This window comes from Pezoporus flaviventris, unplaced genomic scaffold (assembly GCF_033815535.1).
Source record: "Pezoporus flaviventris isolate CSIRO_AGI_PZ_B2104156 unplaced genomic scaffold, CSIRO_AGI_Pfla_v1 ptg000025l, whole genome shotgun sequence".
Classification (NCBI taxonomy): Eukaryota; Metazoa; Chordata; class Aves; order Psittaciformes; family Psittacidae; genus Pezoporus; species Pezoporus flaviventris.
The window spans coordinates 18,282,605-18,303,735 of record NW_026892573.1 but is presented as its reverse complement, the minus strand read 5'-3'; the positions used below and the strand labels follow the sequence as shown (position 1 = coordinate 18,303,735).

General features: G+C 40.0%; 1 protein-coding gene across 1 annotated transcript in view; it reads left to right on the top strand.

Moving 5' to 3' along the window:
* RNF17 (ring finger protein 17) overlaps positions 1-17,788 on the top strand; it is a 48,948-nt gene extending 31,160 nt beyond the window's left edge. Inside the window, exons 26-37 of the mRNA XM_061457727.1 lie at positions 580-695; positions 1,327-1,634; positions 2,831-2,994; positions 3,786-3,905; positions 5,014-5,094; positions 5,787-5,912; positions 11,424-11,531; positions 13,528-13,684; positions 14,692-14,827; positions 16,092-16,281; positions 16,661-16,762; positions 17,110-17,788. Coding sequence (XP_061313711.1) covers positions 580-695; positions 1,327-1,634; positions 2,831-2,994; positions 3,786-3,905; positions 5,014-5,094; positions 5,787-5,912; positions 11,424-11,531; positions 13,528-13,684; positions 14,692-14,827; positions 16,092-16,281; positions 16,661-16,759 — 1,605 coding nt within the window. The 3' untranslated portion in view covers positions 16,760-16,762; positions 17,110-17,788. The remainder of the gene's footprint in view (positions 1-579; positions 696-1,326; positions 1,635-2,830; positions 2,995-3,785; positions 3,906-5,013; positions 5,095-5,786; positions 5,913-11,423; positions 11,532-13,527; positions 13,685-14,691; positions 14,828-16,091; positions 16,282-16,660; positions 16,763-17,109) is intronic.
* Positions 17,789-21,131: the final 3,343 nt, after the last annotated feature.

Below are 21,131 nucleotides of genomic sequence, written 5' to 3'. Positions count from 1 at the left end.
AAAAGATGCTTTTTCATTTTCTGCTTTTGTTGTTCATTGAAGTATTAGAGCAGTTTGGCTACACAGTGTGGAAAGAACAGTCTTACATGTATTTAGTTACTGAAGAATAATATTTATATCTTTGGGATCACTGCATGCTGAGAGCTTTTGTAGACAGCAGAAAAAGATGCGGTGTTCTTGATGAGAGTGATTTCAGCAGCTACTATATTAGTTTTTAAGCCTCAGAAACTGAAAGAAGGAATACAGTGGTGCACAAACACCATTGGTTAGCTGGTTTCTTGTAATGGTTAAAATAAACTTACTATTATGCAGGTTTAATTTATTTGGTGTCTGATGTCAGCTCTTTCTAATAAAACAGCTAAGGGAAAAAGGGTTTTATTCTGTTACTTTTTTTAATGTCACCTTTAGAAAGGTTGGTAAAACAATGGGAACTGTGACATGGATTAAATGAATTTTGTGTCTTCTGATGTGAGCAGTTGTTCAGCGACACCCGATTTGCAGTTAATACCAATAAAATAAAAATATACCTGTAGTTTAGAGGAAATGCATATTGTATGTTGTGCTGCTCATTTTTTTCAGGAAAGTAATGGGGCTTGTGCATTGCCTGTGAAAATTCTTTGCAAGGATGAAACAGGAGAATTGGTTGATATTTCAGAACACCTTATTAAAAAGGGTTTGGCTTCTAGAAACAGAAGGTTTGGATGTTTTTCTTTATGTTCTTTCAGACTCCCATATCCACATCATGATAAGCTAATAAGTAAAACAAAAATTTGGATTGTTCTCTACAGAATGTTTAGCAACTGAACTCCATGTTCAGTGAACTCACTTGGGTATAACACTAGTAATTGTATCCATTACATGTTTCGGTTCTCCAGGTTGGTAGATGAGATGTTTGATAGTACTTTAAGAAGCATTTGCCATCTTTGTGTGTTTTTTAGAGTCAGAGAATCATAGAATAGTTAGGGTTGGAAAGGACCCTAAGATCATTTAGTTCCAACCCACTGCCATGGGCAGGGACACCTCACACTAAACCATGTCACCCCAGGCTTTGTCCAACCTGGCCTTGCACACTGTCAGAGATGGAGCATTCACAACTTCCTTGGGCAACCCATTCCAGTGCCTCACCACCCTCACAGTAAAAAACTTCCTCCTTATATCTAATCTAAACTTCCCCTGTTTAAGTTTTAACCCGTTACCCCTTGTCTTATCACTACAGTCCCTAATGAAGAGTTGCTCCCCAGCATCCACTTGTATTATTTCATTCTTTTTCACTTTTCAAGTTCTGTGTCAGTTAATTTGTTGATACAATTTGTTTGAATCTGCTAGAACTGATAAAGCTGATGTGGCTTGCTCAGTCTCCAAGGAACATCTTAAAGTACATTTAAAGCAGGAGAACACACAACTGGATAGCTGGACTTCCAGAATTGTATATGCAAGAAACAGCCTTGCTCTGGAGGAAAGGATCACTGTTCTGGAGTGTGAACAAATACCATGCAAAACATACAACTCACTGCTTCATTCAGGAACTGGTGAAGTATATATGTCCCCTGTTATACCTGAAGCAAAAATTTTTCAAGCTATAGTAAGCTCTATTGGATGCGATGGAACTATTTATATAATACCCAAATCATCTGGTAAGATTGCATAGAAGAAAATACATTCATATCTTGTTAATCTGATACCTTTGGTAAATCAGAGTATACCAGATACATGTTTTAGTATATGTATTCTGTGTCAGAACGCAGTTCTGGAAGATACCTGTTGGACAGGTTGCTGTTGGGAGGTGATAAGGCGTTTGGGATGGAGGTGAGGGGTACATGGCTGTGCACCCTTTGTTCTGTAGGAGTGGAGAGAGGTCCAGCAGATAACCCAGATCCCCAGGAGACAGTGTCCTGTCCTTAAAGCCAACAAAACCAGCTTTCTTTCCACTCTCCCATGAAATCAAAAAACCCTAAGCTATTGGGTGGGCAGGTTACTTGGCTTTCTTCTCTAGGCAGGATTGGGTGAAGCAGCAAGTGGTTTTGGTTTCTTTTTTTTTTATATATATATAATGTTGACATTGTGATACATTTTAACAAGAGTAATGAAATTGCAGTCGTAAAGATTCTTGGAAATTAGCCTGGTTCTCAAATATTCATTGGGTTTTTGTTTTTTTTCCTTCTGTGTGAGCTAAGTACCCAGTTTCCTTGGGCTCTTTATTTGTGCTGTGATAAATTCTGTATCTCGGTATTTTCTGTTTGTACTGGTTGAAAAAGGTATATTTTCATCTGACATATGAGAATATTTTTTTTTGTTTTTTTACTCCACAAGTCCATTTAACTATTAGTTCGTATCATAAAACTTCAACATTCAAAATACAGTAGCCCCATCTGCCCATTTGTATTGTTCTTGCAGTTGTTTCTGTAGACTGACCTACAGCAGAAGAGGGTCTTCTGAACATGTGTTTGGTTTGTGTTCTTCTGTGATGTCCTAACACTGTCTCTGGGGATCTTGTCTAGTTCATGGAGAGGCTTTTGTGTTAGTGCTGCAAGGTGTCAGTTGCAAAATTTATAGACCCCTTTTCTCTCTGAAATTGTAGTCCAGAATTACTAATGGTTTCACAATTGGAAGTGCAGTTTATTACTTGTTTTAAATAGAAACTTGTTTCCATATGCTAGACATTGAACATACATATTCTGTCAGTGTTAGAAAATGCTTTAAGCAGCAAATACATTTTTTTGTTCATACACATCTTCACCTGAATCTGCTGGGTTTAATGATTGAAACAGTTTGCACTAATAAGTTGCAGAATTTTATTTTTTTTTTTTTTCATTCTCCCCCCACTGCCCAGAAATTGAACTAAGTAAACTGATGACTGAAATACAAAGTAAGTTCAAATGTCTTGGACTTCTGGAACCCTATAGCTGGAAAAAGGGAGAAGCTTGTGTTGTAAGAGGATCAGATACCATGTGGTATCGAGGTAAAATTGTAGAACTCTGTGGCAGTACACTCCAGGTAAGTTCAGGTATATGGCGGAAGGGAGGGATTGTGTGTGCATGAACATGGTGAACATGTGCACATGGGTCTTAAGAAAAAAGGGCAAATAAGACTAAAATAAATTCATTATCACACCTTCTTTCATTCAGCTGACTTGCTTGTCCAGATGCTCATTCTGCTCATCAAGTGTGATGAGTGTCATGGTTTTTGCATTTAGTTTAAAGATGAATTCTGTCTACTTATTTCAGTTGTACAATGTAGTTTTCGTGGTGATGATAAATGTCCTTAAGTTAAAAACTACCCTTGATCACCTGGAAGTAATCCCTTTTAGTTTTTTTCTTTTGTTGTTAGCGTATGTGGAAGACTTTGAAAACACTTACGTTTAGCTTCTCCCCACCCAAAAAATAGTGGCTGTCTGGTTTTAATTCTTTTTTGCTGCACAAATATAGAGGTACTTTTTCTAATTCGGAGTTAAATTTACCTAAACTCTTGAGTCTGCTCATGCTTTTTGAATACAGGTTCAGACATCTGATACTATCCTAGCTTACACATATTTTAGTTCTTTCAGTTTTAAACTGTTGCAGGTATTACACAAAAGTTAAGGTTTCTTGCCAGACAAGTTTAGAGCCTGAATTTACTTGCCATACCAGTTTTTTAATCCTTCATTTCTATTTTGTCACGTCACCTGCTTACCAGCAAACCATTACTTATTCCTCTAGAGAAGTGAATGCTGTAAATAACTGCTTTCTCCTATAAAACTTGACTTAAAAAACAGGAATTATTTCAGGAAAGTTTTTCTTTTCATACAGGTACAGTACATAGATCATGGTTGTATAGAGAGGATTCCTCAGTGCCATCTGTATCCAACTACATTGTATACTGATATTCCTCCATTTTGCATACCATGTCAGCTCTACAAGACAATACCAGTGAGTAAGGGTAAACTCAGAGGGTTTAGTAGGTAGTTACTTAAATCAATACACTGTTTAGTCATATAAAGGTTGAGACGAGTTGCTAGTATTTTTTCTTGCCAATGAGGATTCATAGAATAGCTGGTGAGGATCATGTCAGCCAGGGAGCCAGTTATCAAAAGCTTCTAGATTGCTTTATGAAGTGACCGTTCCAGCTGTCACTGGAATGAAGTCTCTGTGGGACAGGACACTGCAGTAGTTGGCAGGATGATACTCTGAAGTGGCATTTCATTTTACAATAGCAGCAACAAGTAAGGCCTGGATTTAATGCAAAATGGCCAGAAAATTGTGAATCTAGAAGTCCTGCAAAAGTGTTTCTGTCATTCAGAACTTGATGTGTAGGAAACTTTTAGTCTAAATAACATATGTGAATTATTTTAGGGGGGTTTGTTAGTAATTGGTATGTAAATAACATCTTCACATATCATCACATCTTGCTCAAACTTGAATGGTGCATTTAGTAAATGCTGTAGGTGACCCTGCTTGAGCAGGGAGGCTGGACTGGGTGACCCCTGGTGGTCCCTTCTCCACCCTCAACCAATTTGCAATTCTGTGAAATGACTAGCTTCCTTTTAAACTTATTTTAAAGAACCTTTTTATTGCCGGAAACAGTTCAGCTGATAAATTAAGAAAGGTGGGCTTGTAAGCCTACAGGTTGGGGGACAGACAGATATTGCAGGGCATAAAAGAAGTATTTAAAGTTTCCTGTGTTTTCTGTTTGTTAAGTTTTATCTTCAGGGGTAATTCTGTATCTTTGTGTTATGCTTTAGGTAATAATGCACACGTACGTTATTATGATACAGTAAAGTTTACACTTGGCAAGCAGCATCTCATTGTAAGCCACTTCAAGACCTGAAAATTGCTGGTCAGCTTTGTCACACAGTTAGTTTTAGTGTACCAGGTAGTACATAATGTTTATACTGTTGTAGACAAAACTAATGATGTGTGTTTTCAAAGAAGTTTTTCAATGATGGTCATGTATTTTCTTCTTCCTGTGTTAAAAATTGTAAGAGTATTACTTGACAGCATCTTAATGTGTGGGGGCTTCTTGATTTTCACCAAATAGATTGGAAATTTTTGGCAGCAAGATGCAGTAGATTACCTTCAAGGACTACTTACAAATGAAGAAGTTGAAATACACATTCAGGTAGCTTAATTTATTCATAGATGGTAGATGTAGAACAAGGCTTTTTGTTCTCTCTGTTTTTGGTTGGGTTTTTTTTCTTTAACTTACATTAGGAGTAATAGGTAAAGTAATATAGCAGTAAATATATTTCTTAGACAAAACAAAACCCCAAAACTAAAGCTGTTTCTCCAGTTGTTCTAGTATTTCAGGCCTTAAATTTGTGTCCTTTAGAAGTATTAATATCTTTTGGTCCTTGTTTGTATTATGTGTTGTCATTCTTACAAGCAACCTACCAGCCAATAACATAAGTTCTTCTAAATTTGATTTTAAGTTATTAACATTTGACATAATTAAACATGGACATGCTTAAATAAATACATTAACAGTACAAAGAAACACATAATCTGTATTGTCTGAAACCCCATGATTTCGTATAGCTTAATTTCTAATGATAAGCTGTAAAAGGTTTTACTGCTGAGCGAGCAAATGTTGGATAATGTTTCCCTGTTGGGAGTGAGTTGTCAGTGCTGCCATTCCAGTAATAGATATATTCCCATTTGTGTCATGTTAATAGCCATCCTTACTGATTTTGTATCTTCGATAAACGGGTACAGTGCATGTAGGAAGGACAAGTTTGAATTTCCTGGTCACTGTTTCTAAAACCTCAGTCATGCTATTCCTGTTATAATCTTTATTTTATCTTGTGTAACTAGGAATTACCAGATAACCCATGGGGCAAATTGTCCATCAGCCTGTATTTTGGAGGAATGTCCCTTTCTTCCTTCATGGCATACCAGAAGTTCTGTGTTACTGAAGATTGTCGGGACATGAAAGAGCTGGTGAGATTCATCTGTGTGGTTTTATGTTTAGTGTGTCTTTTGGTGTTGCTATTCTGACATTAAAAAGATTATTCAGTTGTTTCTGGTGACCTTTGATTTGTTGTTTCTTTTCATAATTGTGTAGAGATTTATGATGTAAACAGTAGTAAGGCTGAGTACACAGCTCTGTAGCATAAGTGTACAGATGATGTGTTGACAAGGTTGTATGGAATAGCATGGAGTGTGTTCTTGGATTCCCTACTGAAAAGAGATTTTTGCATTTTTGTTTAAATTCCCATTACATCTTGTGTTAGGAATAGGATAATATTTTTATCACTTGAAGGGATTTGTTAATCATAGAAACATATCCAAGGATGGAGATAATCAAAAATGATAAAGGATAAAAATTGAGTCAAGTATTCCAGCGTAAACTTAATAATACCTAAGGGAGTTACCCAAGTTTTTCATTCCAAGTGTTTGGGACATCCATTTGGTGTTCTTTAGAGGAGGATTGAAATTTTCATCAAACTTCAATGCCTTAACACACGTACAAAAAAAAAAAAAGTAGTTTCTGTGTATTTTTTTTTCCCCTTGAAATCTGAGGATCAGGTTTATTTAAATTACTAAGGGCTTGTTTTTTTTTTTTCTCTTAATTCTGTTTAAGCCTGCCAGTGTGTTTTTCTTTCCAACATGAGTTTCTGCTTCAGAAAATTATTTTACAGTATGGAGTATGCTGCTGTCAGTGCTGATGTAAGTCTTGGCATGTACCCAGTGGGCTTGAGATGCAGTTAGAAAAAATCTGTCTGTGTATCAGAACTTAAGAACTGCGGAAAACCTAATTGTAAATGTCTCTTGCTGCATTTTCATAAAGTCACCACATGGTGCAGAACTTTCACCATACTAAATGTGGATCTTAAACTGAGGTTGTAACCCTTAAAATAAAAATGAAATTTGGAAAAAAACAGACAATGCTGCAAAGACTTCAGGCAAAGCTATTTTTGATGTTACTGACTTGTCATCTGAATGCTTTTAGCATCACCAGGAGCTGTTCGGCAGCTGTTTTAGAGATCATTGTCTTTTCAGGCAGGGAGGCAAATCTTCAGGCAGAAACAGCAGTGTACAAAGGGCTAATTCCACCTCTTGATTCTGCGTGGATTTTCATGGTAGATCAGAAAAGATGCTGCATCTTGTGTTGCCCTACTGCATGCATCATTACAAATTCTAGCACAGAGATTGCTGCGTGGTTTGGCACTTCAGCTTGGAGGAAGGCTTACTCCTCCTGTTCCCATTCCTCACTGTTAAACAGGCAGCTAATTTCCTCTAAAATGAAGGATCTGTATAACTGAAAGACCTACCAGATACCCTAAACTGATATTTCTCTGTTAGGAATTCATCAGGATTTATCTGGATAAAGGACAGAGTTGTCAGATGACTGTAGGCATGCACTGAAGGCCAGCCATGTGGGTCATAAGTCCCGCCATCCCTGACACCAAGAAGACCTGTTCTGTCGCTGATGTTTGCAACAAGACTAGTGGAAAAGCAGTCTATAAACAGATAGCCGTTTCTGCTTTCTTTTTGTCAATATGAGAGTAAAGTCTAAGGTACCTTGCCTGTTTCAGGGGAATCAGAATCTGAGACTTGCCAGGCTATCAGTTTGGTCTTCATCATCCTGAAGATGTCTTTAATGCCTCACACTACAGGGTGGTCTCATGTAGCTGTTCATAAACAAAGCTTTGCATGTGGTAGAGAAGGAAGTACAACATAACACACTGCACTGCAACTAACCATTTACCTAGTTTGGATTAAGATCTTCCTGCTGAGAAGCACTCTTGTGTGGCCTTATTAAGTATATGGCATTATGTGATGTGTGAGTTGTATATTAAGAATACATCATTTCTGCTGTGGCTTTACAAATGTTATAAGGAATGTTAGCCATTTTTAGGTTTTTAAAAAACAGACGCAAAGGCAGAAAGGATGAGTGATAACTGCTTGAAATAGGTAACTCCTAGAGATGACTTGGTAGACCGTCTTTTTAATATCAGTGTTTACAGCTGGAATGTCTGTGCCTAAGTGTGGTAGATCTAGCAGTAGCCAATCTGACAATAAGGAAAGTCTGTAACAACAAAAACGCAAATGCAGTCTTCATTTCAAAGACACGCACAAGAGCTAGCTAAGATACCCAGCTCAGCTATGCATAGTGGTCGGTTGGGAGTGAGCTGAAATGTAAGTCCAGTAAGTTTAAACCCAGTTGTAGTGAGGTGGCCTGCCACAGTGTTTCTGATTGTTCTGCAGGAATCTGGCATTTAGTGCGTATGTATCTATGATGTAGTTAGGCATCATTTCTTTGCTACTATTTATCAAGAAATTATTTCTTCTTAATCTCACAAGTACATATTTTCAGTAGAAACACTGTGTTTTCCTTCTTAAGTCTGAGGAACTTAATTTTTTTTGTATTCTGTATCAGATCATGCAGGGGGAAGAAGGGGTCAGAATTTACTGTTTCATTTTGCAGTTACATATATCTGGTTGCTTCCACTTCTCTTGTTCTGGGCATAGGAAAAATTGTTCACCAAGTACGTATATACATGTAATACCAAGAATTTTAGAGAAATGGTAGCGTTTGTAACCTGCACTATTGAAGTACAAGCCAGAATAGGAGCTGTATTCCTGACCCACGATCCAGCCAACCTACATGCTATGCATCCTTACAAAGGCATAATTTAATGCACTAACATTTATTTTGTCTTGAAGCAGATGAGTTAATGGCATACAAAATTCGAACTATAAAAATACATGCTTCAAGAGGAAGACCCACTGGAGCATGCTGTGGTACTGAAACAATGTGTACTTTACAAAATCTGTTACCTTTTTGAAAGAGTGGTAATTTTGGTGGCTAGGGAGTTAATTATCCTTTGCCTTTCTCTTAAGGGATAACTTGCTCTGACAAACTGCAGTAAACATTGGGCATGGCATTCAGATTAATCGGTGCCACTTAGCTGTGATCATTTTAGTTTTTCTCTCCCAATAATTTTCTCTTTAAAGAGAATTCCATATTTAATGCATGTTTGAATTAACAGCAGTCAGAGTAGCAAGTCAGTACACTAGAGTAATTTCAAAGATACATCCTTTCTGTATGCTCGAATTTGAGATCCTCAGGACAGTGAGAAGAGCATGCAGCAAGCTCACTGCCCTGGACTTCAACAGAGCAGACTTTGGCCTCTTCAGGAACCTGCTTCAGAAGGTTCCATGGGATACAGCCCTAGAGGGCAGGGGGGCCCAAGACTGTTGGTTGATATTCAAGGATCACCTGCTACAAGCTCAGGAGTGTTGCATCCCAACTAGAAGGAAGTGCAGCAGGAGGGCCAGGAGACCTCCTTGGATGGATAAGGAGCTGCTGAGGAAAATTCAGTTGAAAAAAGAGGCTTATAAAAAGTGGAAGCAAGGACAGGTGGCTTGGGAAGAGTACAGGGATGTTGTCTGGGAAGCTGGGGACCAGGTTAGGAAAGCTAAGGCCCACTTAGAATTAAACTTAGCTAGAGGTTATTAAAGATAACAGGGAGGGATTCTACAGGTACATAGCAAATAAAAAACAGACTAGGGAGAACGTAGGCCCCCTCAGGAAGCTCTCGGGAGAACTGGCTACACAGGATTTGGAGAAGGCTGAGGTTCTGAATGACTTCTTTGCTTCGGTCTTCACTGACAAATGCTCTGACCAAACCCCCCAAGTCTTGGAAGCAGATGCAGGGACTGTGAGAATGAAGACCTTGCACCCACTGTAGGAGAGGAACTGGTTTGAGGCCATCTCCAAAATCTGAACGTGCACAAGTCCATGGGTCCTGATGAAATCCATCCGCGGGTCCTGAAGGAGCTGGCAAATGAAGTTGCTAAGCCGCTGGCCATTATATTTGAGAAATCATGGCAGTCAGGTGAAGGTCCCGACAACTGGAAATAGGGAAATATAACCCCCATTTTCAAGAAGGGGAAATGGATGACCCAGGGAATTACAGACCAGTCAGTCTCACCTCTGTGCCTGGCAAAATCTTGGAGCAGATTCTCCTGGAAGGCATGCTACGGCACATGAAAATCAACAAGGTGCTTGGTGACAGCCAGCATGGCTTCACTAAGGGGAAATCCTGCCTGACCAATTTGGTGGCCTTCTATGCTGGGGCTACAGAACTGATGGACAGGGGTAGAGCAGTTGATGTCATCTACCTGGACTTGTGCAAAGCATTCGACACTGTCCCACACGACATCCTTGTCTCTAAATCGGAGGGACATCAATTTGATGGATGGACCACATGGTGGATAAAGAACTGGATGGATGGCCGCACACGAAGAGTTGTCGTCAGTGGCTCAGTGCCCAGCTGGAGACCAGTAACGAGTGGTGTCCCTCAGGGATTGGTGTTGGGACCGATCTTGTTTAACATCTTTGTCGCTGACATGGACAGTGGGATTGAGTGCGCCCTCAGCAAGTTTGCTGATGACACCAAGCTGTGTGGTTTGGTTGATACGCTGGAGGGAAGGAATGCCGTCCAGAGGGACCTTGACACGCTTGTGAGGTGGGCTGATGCCACCCTCATGATGTTTAACCATGCCAAGTGCAAGGTCCTACACCTGGGTCGGAGCAATCCCAGGCACAGCTACAGGTTGGGCAGAGAAGAGATTCAGAGCAGCCCTGCGGAGAAGGACTTGGGGGTGTTGGTTGATGAGAAAATGAACATGAGCTGGCTTCAGTATGCGCTCGTAGCCCAGAAAGCCAACCATATCCTGGGCTGCATCAAAAGGAGCATGACCAGCAGGTCAAAGGAGGTGATCCTGCCCCTCTACTCTGCTCTTGTGAGATCTCACCTGGAGCACTGTGTGCTGTTCTGGTGTCCTCAACATAAAAAAGTACATGGAACTGTTGGAACAAGTCCAGAGAAGAGCCACAAGGATGATCAGGGGACTGGAGCACCTCCCATATGAAGACAGGCTGAGGAAGTTTAGGCTGTTTAGCCTGGAGAAGAGAAGGCTGCATGGAGACCTCATAGCAGCCTTCCAGTATCTGAAGGGGGCCTATAGGGATGCTGGGGAGGGACTCTTCATTAGGGACTGTAGTGACAGGACAAGGGGTAACAGGTTAAAACTTAAACAGAGGAAGTTTAGGTTGGATATAAGAAGGAAATTCTTTACTGTAAGGGTGGTGAGGCACTGGAATGGGTTGCTCAGGGAGGTTGTGAATGCTCCATCCCTGGCAGTGTTCAAGGCCAGGTTGGACGAGGCCTTGGGTGATATGATTTAGCGTAAGGTGTCCCTGCCCATGGCAGGGGGCTTGGAGCTAGATGATCTTAAGGTCCGTTCCAACCCTTCTTTTTGCTGAGGCTTTTTTAAAAACAAAATCAGTATTTAAAGGAAATGTTGATTAATATTTCTTGTGTCAAGGGCACACTGTTTACATTATTAGGTAACTCCTTTGAACTAATAAGCATACCAAAGCTAGTTTCCATTTTGTTATTAAATATAATGCTTGAATAAAGTGTTATCTTGGTCTAGGAGCTACTTGAAGATGTTGCTGTTACACCTTCATACAAGTTACCATCGCTGCCTCTTCCAGGAGATACCTTCCCTGTCAGAGTTACCCACTTGGTGAACCCTAAGGAGGTACTTTTTGTAAGATCTTGCATATTTTGCAGTTACATCATGCAGATAAAAGGAAATCATGGCAAACAATTTTAAGTGATACCAGAAAGTGTTAGTAAGGTTGCAAAATGCTACTGAGTTACTGATGCAGATGGCTGTGCAGAGCAACTCTCTGAATAAATTCTTACCTGAAATACCCTTTTGAGCAGGGGCAGTAAAATAAATACTGGCCATTTCCCTAAAAATGGATATTTAGAATTATGCATAATGCAGGTTGGTACTTAACTAGTATATAGTAAGCAGACAGGTTATTGGATTTTGACTTGGTGGAACAATAACAATGTATCTCTTTTTCTCCAAAAACTAAATTACTGGAACATATAGTAATGTGAACATTTTCTGGCTGTTACAGTTGTATTTTACTGTCTTTGATCAATGATTGATCATTGATTTTTGTGTAAACCCACAAACAGCTTCCTTCTAAGTAGTTTCCCAGGCAAAAGGCAGTGTGTAGTGTTCATCAATCATAAAAGATTCCTGTGTGGACTTTAAATGCTGAATGATGAAATAGGAGAAAAGGAAGTGGTGAGAAGCTGATGGTGTTACAAAATCTAACATACTCTTAATGGTTTCTTGTGTGGGGGATGTGTGTGTGTGTATGTTCGTTGTTTTGGTAAATCTGTAAACCAAATAACAGGTTTTATAGTACCAAAGGACTATAAAACTACAACTACCTGAAAAGACATTGTACCAAGATGGATGTCAGTCTCTTCTCCCAAGTTACAAGCAATAGGACAATAAGGAAAGGCCTTAAGTTGTGCTGAGGAGGTTTAGATTGGATATTAGGGAGAATTTCTTCACCAAAAGGCTTGTCAAGCATTGGAATAGGCTGCCTAGGGAAGTGGTGGAGTCACCATCCTTGGAGGTATTTAAAAGACTTGTAGATGTGTGCTTAAGGGACATGGTTTAGCAGTGGACTTGAGAGTGCTGGGTTAACAGTTGGACTCCATGATCTTAAATGTCTTTTCCAACCTAAATGATTCTGTGATTCTGTAATGTACAACTATTTTGACTAAATACAAGATGGAAGTATTTGGGTATCATAGAAAAGGGCTTTTTCTAAGTTATGTATCCTGCTTCCTCTTCTACAGGAGAACATTATAATGAATATTTTTTCTGGTTCCTTTTGTGCAAATGATTCAAACTCTTACTTTTGATCATGGTATATAATTGTGAACACTGGATGCTGCTTTGGACTCCTGTAGATTTAAGTAGCAGTTTCATGATGGAGTTTATATTGTTTTGTTTATATTGTGTAGAAATTAGAAAATGACAGTTTTCTTCCTGGCCAGTGAATTATAATGCTGAGTTTAGAAAAAATAATAACCTACTCTTTAATTTGTTTGGTCTACCAGTAGAATATTGTCATGTTCTGAAATGGCTCTGTTTTAAAAAGGGCATTTCAGTTAGAAGCTGTTGTATAGATTTTAATTTGCCTGTGCATGTTGTTTGAACTTTCCTAACCTACAGCATTATAGTGATGACCCAGTTATAAATTAGATGAACAGAATGAATGTCTTTGCATATAAAACAAAATGTCTTTTCAAAATTTCTTTTTTCATTAACTTTAATCTTTGTTTTGATAATACATAGTGAGACTATTTACCAAGTAGCAGGAGGGAGGAATCCTAATGAGATTAGGAAATCTCGTATGTGAAAATCCTATATGTGAAGTCTTATGTGGGCATGTTCTCTAGTATGTGTGTGCCTTTCATTCTAACTTCCTAACATTGAAATGTGACATTAATAATTAATGACTCTCTTCTGCTCTTGGAAAAAATATCTGTAAGTATGAAATTACTCATAAATTGAGGGAAGAAGAAAGAGGATCAGAGATGTGCTGATCCTCATAAAGATGGGAACCAGTAATCTTCTAATAATCCTTGACTACAGATGGAATTTGAAGGTTTTGAGTCGTCTGAAGAACCTGTAATATGAGAGCCTTTTCTTTGGGTAGGTATATATTTGCTTTGATACTTTGAAGAACCTTATGAAGCAGCCTGCCTCTGGGGGAGATGCCAGCTGTGACTCAGGGTTGGAGAGCCTTGATGAAGCCCTGAAGTGGTGCAATAAAAGTGTGAACTCTTTTCCTCTTTTAACAAACTTCCTAACAGGTATGTTAGTGTATGTATTTTCACTGTTGTTTCATTTGGGTGTGCAAAAAGCCTGAAATTCTTTTGTAAGAATAATAATAACTCTGTATTTCTATGAATCTTTAAAACTTCTGGAGAGTAAGGAGTAACACTACATTATAGTAATAAGATAGACTATACTCATGGGTTTGTTGTTTTGGGTTTTTTTACTTTTCATGAAATTGAGACTTCTGTGTCATTCTGCTCCACTGGAAAATTGTGGAAAGAGCTCACACTTCTGATAGTGTTAAAGTGGATTAACTGAGTTCAGATTGCATACAGCAGTAATAAAACTTTTCCCTTAAGGTGGCTGTAATTGAAGCTGTAACTGAAAATCTTGCTATTAAATATTCAAAAGACACAAGTTATGTACAGAAAATCATGTTACCAAGAGCTAGAAATTAGATAACCCTAAAGAGCATCTCTTCACTTTAATTCTTTTCCATTTAGGGAAAAGATAGGCTTACATTCTCTTGTCCACAGTTGTTGTGCCTGAAATAATGTGAAGTATGTGAGTCTAAAACTCTGTGAAGAAACCACTTACTGCTAGTACCTGGTGTTCTACCAACTAATAAAATTCCAGTTGAAGCTTCAGGCAGCATCTGCCTTGTTTCTTCCAAACTGTTGTCTCTTGTCTTACAGATCAATCTGCTTACTAACTGAAAAATACAAATGGGTTGAAGTTGAAAAGTATAAATGTTAAACAGTTTGGATCACTGTGTTTACTAAGCAGTTTCCTGTTAATTCTCATAATTTCCCTGTGAGGTAGAGACACTTGACTTAAACTCCATCCTAATGATTGTGGAGTCCAGGGAGAATTGGAGGATACCTAGAACAAAATACTAGCAGGAATTAGAGAAGCAAAAACTTAATCTTGGTCACAAAGTAAAATGGAGTTTCAAGCTCAGTCAGATTGTTTTGCACTGTGAGTATATTTTACAGTGTTTTGTGATTGGTTTATTGTTGTTGGTTTTATTTTCTTTTTACAGAAATGCCTTGCCTTGTAGAATACCAGGATGGTTTATGGTATAGAGGAAAGGTCCTCTCTGTTATGAAATCTGACCCTGTTAAGATCCTGGTTCAGTTTGTTGACTACGGTAGTTTTTCAGTTGTCCCAAGCAGCAGGTAAATGCATAAGGAAAAATTGCATGTAAAAACTATGTATGTGTGTGTGTATACACTTAAAAAATATGGTTTATGTTTATTACTTTGTATTTTTATACAACTATAGATATAATAATTCAGCATTAAATTTCAGTTGCAGAGAAGGTTGGCTGTTCAAATAATTTATGTCTGCAGGGAATGGGGTTGTGCACTTTCTGTTCTTTCTCAGGTTGTTCTGAGAAGCCTGTTATAATACCAGATTTATCCATCATTTGCAGGTTACATAACCTGTAAGGTAGGCTCACATATATTATCTGGTTTTGCACCCCAGAAGCTTACACAAAATAGGGACTGAGCCTTCCAGGTGTACAAACAAATCCTCTGATCCTGTGCAACTGCAGTCTGCTCAGAAGACAGCTGGACAGTAAGATAAGGGAGTGTGTGAGTAGGGCACAACTGACTCTGCTTGTGTAGAAAATGAAAGTTCAAATCCCTGTTCTGCCTGATGCTGGCACACAGATGTCAGCTAAGTGTCTCAAACATCCCGGGCTTTGGGGGTCCTCTAAGCTTGTCTGAACTTTCTATCTGGAAACACTTTCACATTTTATATATACTGCTTAATCACCTTGACTTGCTCTTGAGCTCATTGAGGAACCTACAGGTCCTTGCTGAAGATGAGGCAAAATGGAGATTTGAACAGATTCCCTGCTTCACAGACTATAGGGTCATGCGAAAGAGTGTTTTATTTCAGGGTTGCACTTTCCTGCTCAGCTTCCCCATTCCCTTGTGTCTGAGATAGACAGAAGAATGCAAAGATGATAATATAGGACTAAGGTACCTGTTTCCAGCAGTGTGTCTAAAGCATATCTGGGCATGAAGCACTTCAAACCACAGAGAAGGTGTCATTTTCCAGATGCACCAGATTTGGAGCCTGCACTGTGGTGACTTGCTCTTGCATTCCTGTGCTCAGATCTGTGTCAGGCACTTGAGACTCCGCCACAAGCATTGTAACGGGGAGCCAGGGCGCCTGGTGGACTGTGGGTGTGGGGTCTGATACTGACCTGCTTCTTGATAGTTGCTATGCTGAGCATCTTCAAACGGCCTAGACCTACCTGGTGAATTGTTCATTCTGACACTGGCATGTTAATGTAGTGCAGGGACTCTGATCCCAGATTCCACATCATAAACCTACTGCATGAGCCATTAAGCTACCCCTTTGTCTGTTCTGGCAGTTTAGCTTCACAGGTGGATTGTTGCAAGCAAACACATTCCATTTTTGTTTTAGATTGCGTCACATACCTTTTCACCTGCTGAAGTATCCTGTTCAGGCAGTGCGAGCGCTGTTAGCTGGATTTAAGCCTGCCTTATATGACAGACATGTGGAAAGAATTCCTTATTCCCCAGAATGGAGCGTGGACGCTTTGTGGGCTATGATAGGATGCATCGAAGGAAAACAGCTCTCTGCTTCCATAGTTGTGAGAACACTTTCTTTTTTTCCCTCCTAATGCTTGCTTACCCTAAAATTCTCACTAGCACTCTTAATTTCTGAATACTTGTTTTACTGTGAAACCTCATAATTTGGAATTGTGAACCATTTACCATGAAGGAATGCTGTCGAAGAGACAAAATCCTGTGGTGCTCTTAATCCTGCAGTCAAGAGGTTTCTGAGTATTCCTGTTGGCTTGAAACCAGTTTCCTTTACTTAAAACCAGAAATATTCTTTGTATTGTCACAGTTCCATTTAGGCAGGGAGTATAGCCAATACAGTACAAACAGTACAGTAACTTGTACTGTTGATTGGATGGAGATTTAGATATGTTAACTGTCAGTACCTTGTGAACTTCTGGTTTTCAGGCTCTTTCACCAGAGGTCACCATTTCTCTGTATGAAGCTGACAAAAGTCCAGTTCATATGAAACTGATAGAAATGGGACTTGCAGATTTGGACGAGTGACGTGTAAGTACAGTGAATATGAACTACATACTGATACCATTTCAAAAGTGTGAGTTCAGACATCTGAACTGTCAGTAATGTTGACAACTAGAATTTGTTTTAAAAAACCCTGTCTACACTTCCACTCTTTTTAACAAAATAAAAAGCTGTTTAAAAAAATACAATTTCTTTATATACCCCTTACTGAAGCCCATAGTGTAGCTTTAAGAACTAACAGGTACTGAAACAAAAAGCCCTAAGGCAATAAAACAGAGCTTTTGCTGCCAGTAACTAACTGAGCAAGGTAAGTTGATGTGTGGCAGTGTACTCTGCCCTAACAATCAAAATTAATTGTTTCTCTTCATTTTCAGCATTTGACCTCAGTGTCCAGTGCCAGTGGCTCTCAAATTGATCCAGGGTACCACCACATGGATGTCCATACATCTAGGCAAACGTGGAGTATTTTTAATGAACAGCCTTACAGTATGTGTTGTCTACAGCGAATACTGGAGACTTAGATTTTCAAATTCCTTGGCCAACTCTGTTAAATAGCATTTTTCCCTCCTATTCAATAAGCATTCTTCTAATTGATGCAGATAATGTTTCCAACAGTTCTGAATCTTGAAATAGTGAAGCTGTTCACAATTACTTCTTTCAACCTTAGAGCCTTAAGTATTGTTCAGCAGTACCCTTTTTCTTAAGAGTAGATGCCATTGGTGTATGGTTGAAAAGAAATAGATTAAAAGTTTTGCTGGGCACAGTTATTCTACTGTCTTGTTAGACTTCGAGGGAAGATGATAGTTCTATTACTGTTACTCTTGTTTATGTTTCAGGCATATTTGGTGACAGACTTCTCCAGTATGACCTCGAGATAGTCAACAGTTTAGGGTGGGGGAGTGTTACAGTCTTTGTTCTGGAACATGTTTGCATTGGGGCTTTGTTTTCTGTCATGATGAGAACAGCGTTTCGGGTATCCTTGCACCTCCTTCCTATGCCTGAAACTGCAGCGTGCATTTGAAAGTGTTGGAATAAACAGGAGCTTGCTCAGCATACATCTGAAAGCTTGTTTTCCTTTACTGCTGTAGTATCCAAAGAAACCTCACATCTCTATTATATTAGTGTAATAATATCCTTGACATTTAAAGCTTAGCACCTGTCAGTCTCCCCATGGAGAATTCTATCTGGACCATCAAAAAAAACCATGCACAGTGAAGACTCCACAACCTCTCAGGGCAAGCAGTTTGAATGCTCAGTCTCCTACACAGTAAAAATGTGTTTCTTGATGTTCAGAGGGAACCTCCTGTGTTTCAGTTTGAGCCCATACACACATAAACTTACTCATAATTAGGCTGAGAAAGTTGGGGCTGTTTAGCCTGGGGAAGAGAAGGCTGCATGGAGACCTCATAGCAGCCTTCCAGTACCTGAAGGGGGGCTATAGGGATGCTGGGGATGGACTCTTCATTAGGGACTGTAGTGATAGGACAAGGGGTAGTGGGTTAAAACTTAAACAAGGGAAGTTTAGATATAAGGAAGAAATTCTTTCCTGTTAGGGTGGTGAGGCACTGGAATGGGTTGCCCAGGGAAGCTGTGAATGCTCCATCCCTGGCAGTGTTCAAGGCCAGGTGGGACAGAGCCTTGAGTGACATGGTTTAGTGTGAGGTGTCCCTGCCCACGGCAGGGGGGTTGGAACTAGATGCTCTTAAGGTCCTTTCCAACCCTAACTATTCTATGATTCTATATGTCACACAGGTCTGTACCCATTGCTTCTTGTACTATATCTTGGCCCCATCCTCTTGACACCCTCTCTTGAGATATTTCTACACATAGATCAAATGCCTCTTTCACAGCTCTAGTACATACTCTAGTATGAAGCAGTACCCTGTAGAGCTGTCATGCTCGTCTTCAACATGTGGGTTTTATTTGCATTTATGAAAAACCCACCTTTTTTTAAATCAACCATGAGGAATACTGCCATTTATTTACTCTTTTGAGTCAAGCAGTAAGTAAACTGATACCCACACTCTTAAATTTGGCCACCTGCCATATTTTTCCATGGCAAGGGTTCCAACACTGTTGACGCAGGGGTCACGGACAATACAGAGACGATCAATGTGATCAAGCGATTGCCGAATTTATTACAAAGCCTTCACTCCTTATATACTATTTCTTACATGCACTTACAGTGATTTGACATATTATGATTGGATACATGTCTCGAAGACCCTTAGTGACTAACATACAGTTTGTTAAGCACTGGTGTGAGAACTTGACCTCAAAAGCTTGCCAACAGTCCACAGTTCTCATTAACTCAGTGAATTCCAGCTTCTTCTTATCTTGCTTGTTTAGGCTTCCTCGGGCCTCTCATGGCCTTGCTGTATCTTTCAGGATTATTCAGAGTTTATGTACCAATTATCCATTCTCCTGTGAGAACACTGCCTCCAATTTCCCCTTTTTTGTTTTACATATGTTTTGGATGACTCTACCATGTATTATAGTGGGGGGGGGGGGGTCATTAAAGTCTCCTGTCAATCACACAAAATTCATAACATATACAGCTTTCTGTATCCTTGCTACTGGTGTACCTTCTTCCCCCGTTTTTTGTTTTTCCAACAACTGTTTCAAAGTTTGATGTGTTCGTTCAATAATAGCTTGTCCTGTAAGAGAATAGGGTCAATAGTAACATGGACATATTTCAATTTCCCAAAAGAGGGTACATGAGTCACATCCATTTGCCAAAGCTGAAGAGGCTGGAGGCCTCGAGGGTTGACTCCAAGGCCTATACCTAGTGCTTGGCCTTGACAATCAGGACAAGATTGCACAATGCCTCGGGCATCTGTTAGGGACAGTCCAAACTGTTGAGCTAACAATTTTGTTGATTGATGGAAGAAGGGCAAAGGGTGATGAGGATTACACTCTGAATTCTCATCTGCAGCTCTTGCAGCAAGCTCCTCAAACCCACTTTTAAAATGTAGGAACTGTGAAGGAGTTAATAAAATTACAGCCACTCTGAGACAATCATTTGGAGTTAGAACAGAACTAGAAAAGCAAGCAGATAACATCTGCTGTGTATATGGGGAAGACAACCCATACTGAGTAATTGCTCCCTTAAATTCTTTCATAGCTTTCCAGTCCATAGGAGTCCAGACAGACTGTCCCTGAGTATTTATAATAACAGGAAATGCAGCGGGAACATCTATTGGTAAAATAGTACTGTCTATGACTGCATCCTGAATGCAGCCTCGCCATCTCATGGCACTCGGATTAGCTTTATTAGATGTAGGAGTCGGTGGTAAAGACACATCACAAGGACTGATCTTATCCGGTTTTTCTGGGGCTTGCTCCCTCTCCTCCCCCAGTTTGCCCAGACGGTCTTGCAAGTTCTGCAATTGTTTATCTAAGGATTTTGTCCATTGTCCCCAGTCCCACTCATTTTGCGGCTCCCGCGGGAGCGATACAAGCAGTGGTGTAGGTGTTGGAGGTGGGTATTTATTCGGAGATATGCTCTCCTCCTTAGAAGACTCCCACCCCAGCAAAAATCTTGGAGATTAAGTTTATGGGCAGTAGCAGCACGAAAAGGGTTGCTCAGTAGCCACTGCTGGCTCGCGAGTATCAGCTGGAGCTACCGCCTATAAAGGCGTTGTCGACACAGGATAGGGAAAAGGCGCAGGGTCCTCAAACTTTCGTACCTTACTGCACACCGGTTTTTGGCCAGAATGTTTTATGCCCAAAACAGATGACACTACCATGGCTGTAGCACCGGGTGCTGAATCTGATATGGGTGCTGAGCCCTGCTGTTGCGAAGGTGAGTCAGAGAGAGCTATAAAAGCGGATTTTGCCACCTGTTTCTCAGCCTTCATTGCAGCTAGAGTCCCTTTCAGTAGTAACCAGGGGGCAGCAAGAGACTTCGCCTCCTTAGGCGAAGTAACTTGATCCCACAGGTGTGCCCCAATATTTTCCCCAAGTCCAGAGATCAAAAGCTTCATTAACACCCTTGATCAGCTCTTTTTCTTTACTCCAGAGCAATAGTCTTTTTAACAGATTATCGTCATATCCCTCTCACTGAGAAGATATGCTGGAAGAGCTTAAGGATGACCATTTTTTCTTTCTTTAATTGATTCTCCATCCTAACCCTCTTCCAGACCCCATCGGCTGTTGCCTTATTTGCACAGCGCAGTGTCTCCTGGGCTCACAAGGCTCTGTTCTGAGGCGTCTACCTCCCAGTTCTGGTCCTGCCGGACCGAACTCAGCCAACGTCCCTGCGGCTCCACATTTCCCAATTTCTTCGGTGACACGTGCTTTAATTCCTTCAGTTTCAAAATAAAAAATAGGGGGAGACCCTCTTCAGGCGCCATTTGCCGCAGAAAATATATGGACTCAGTCAGAGATCAATATG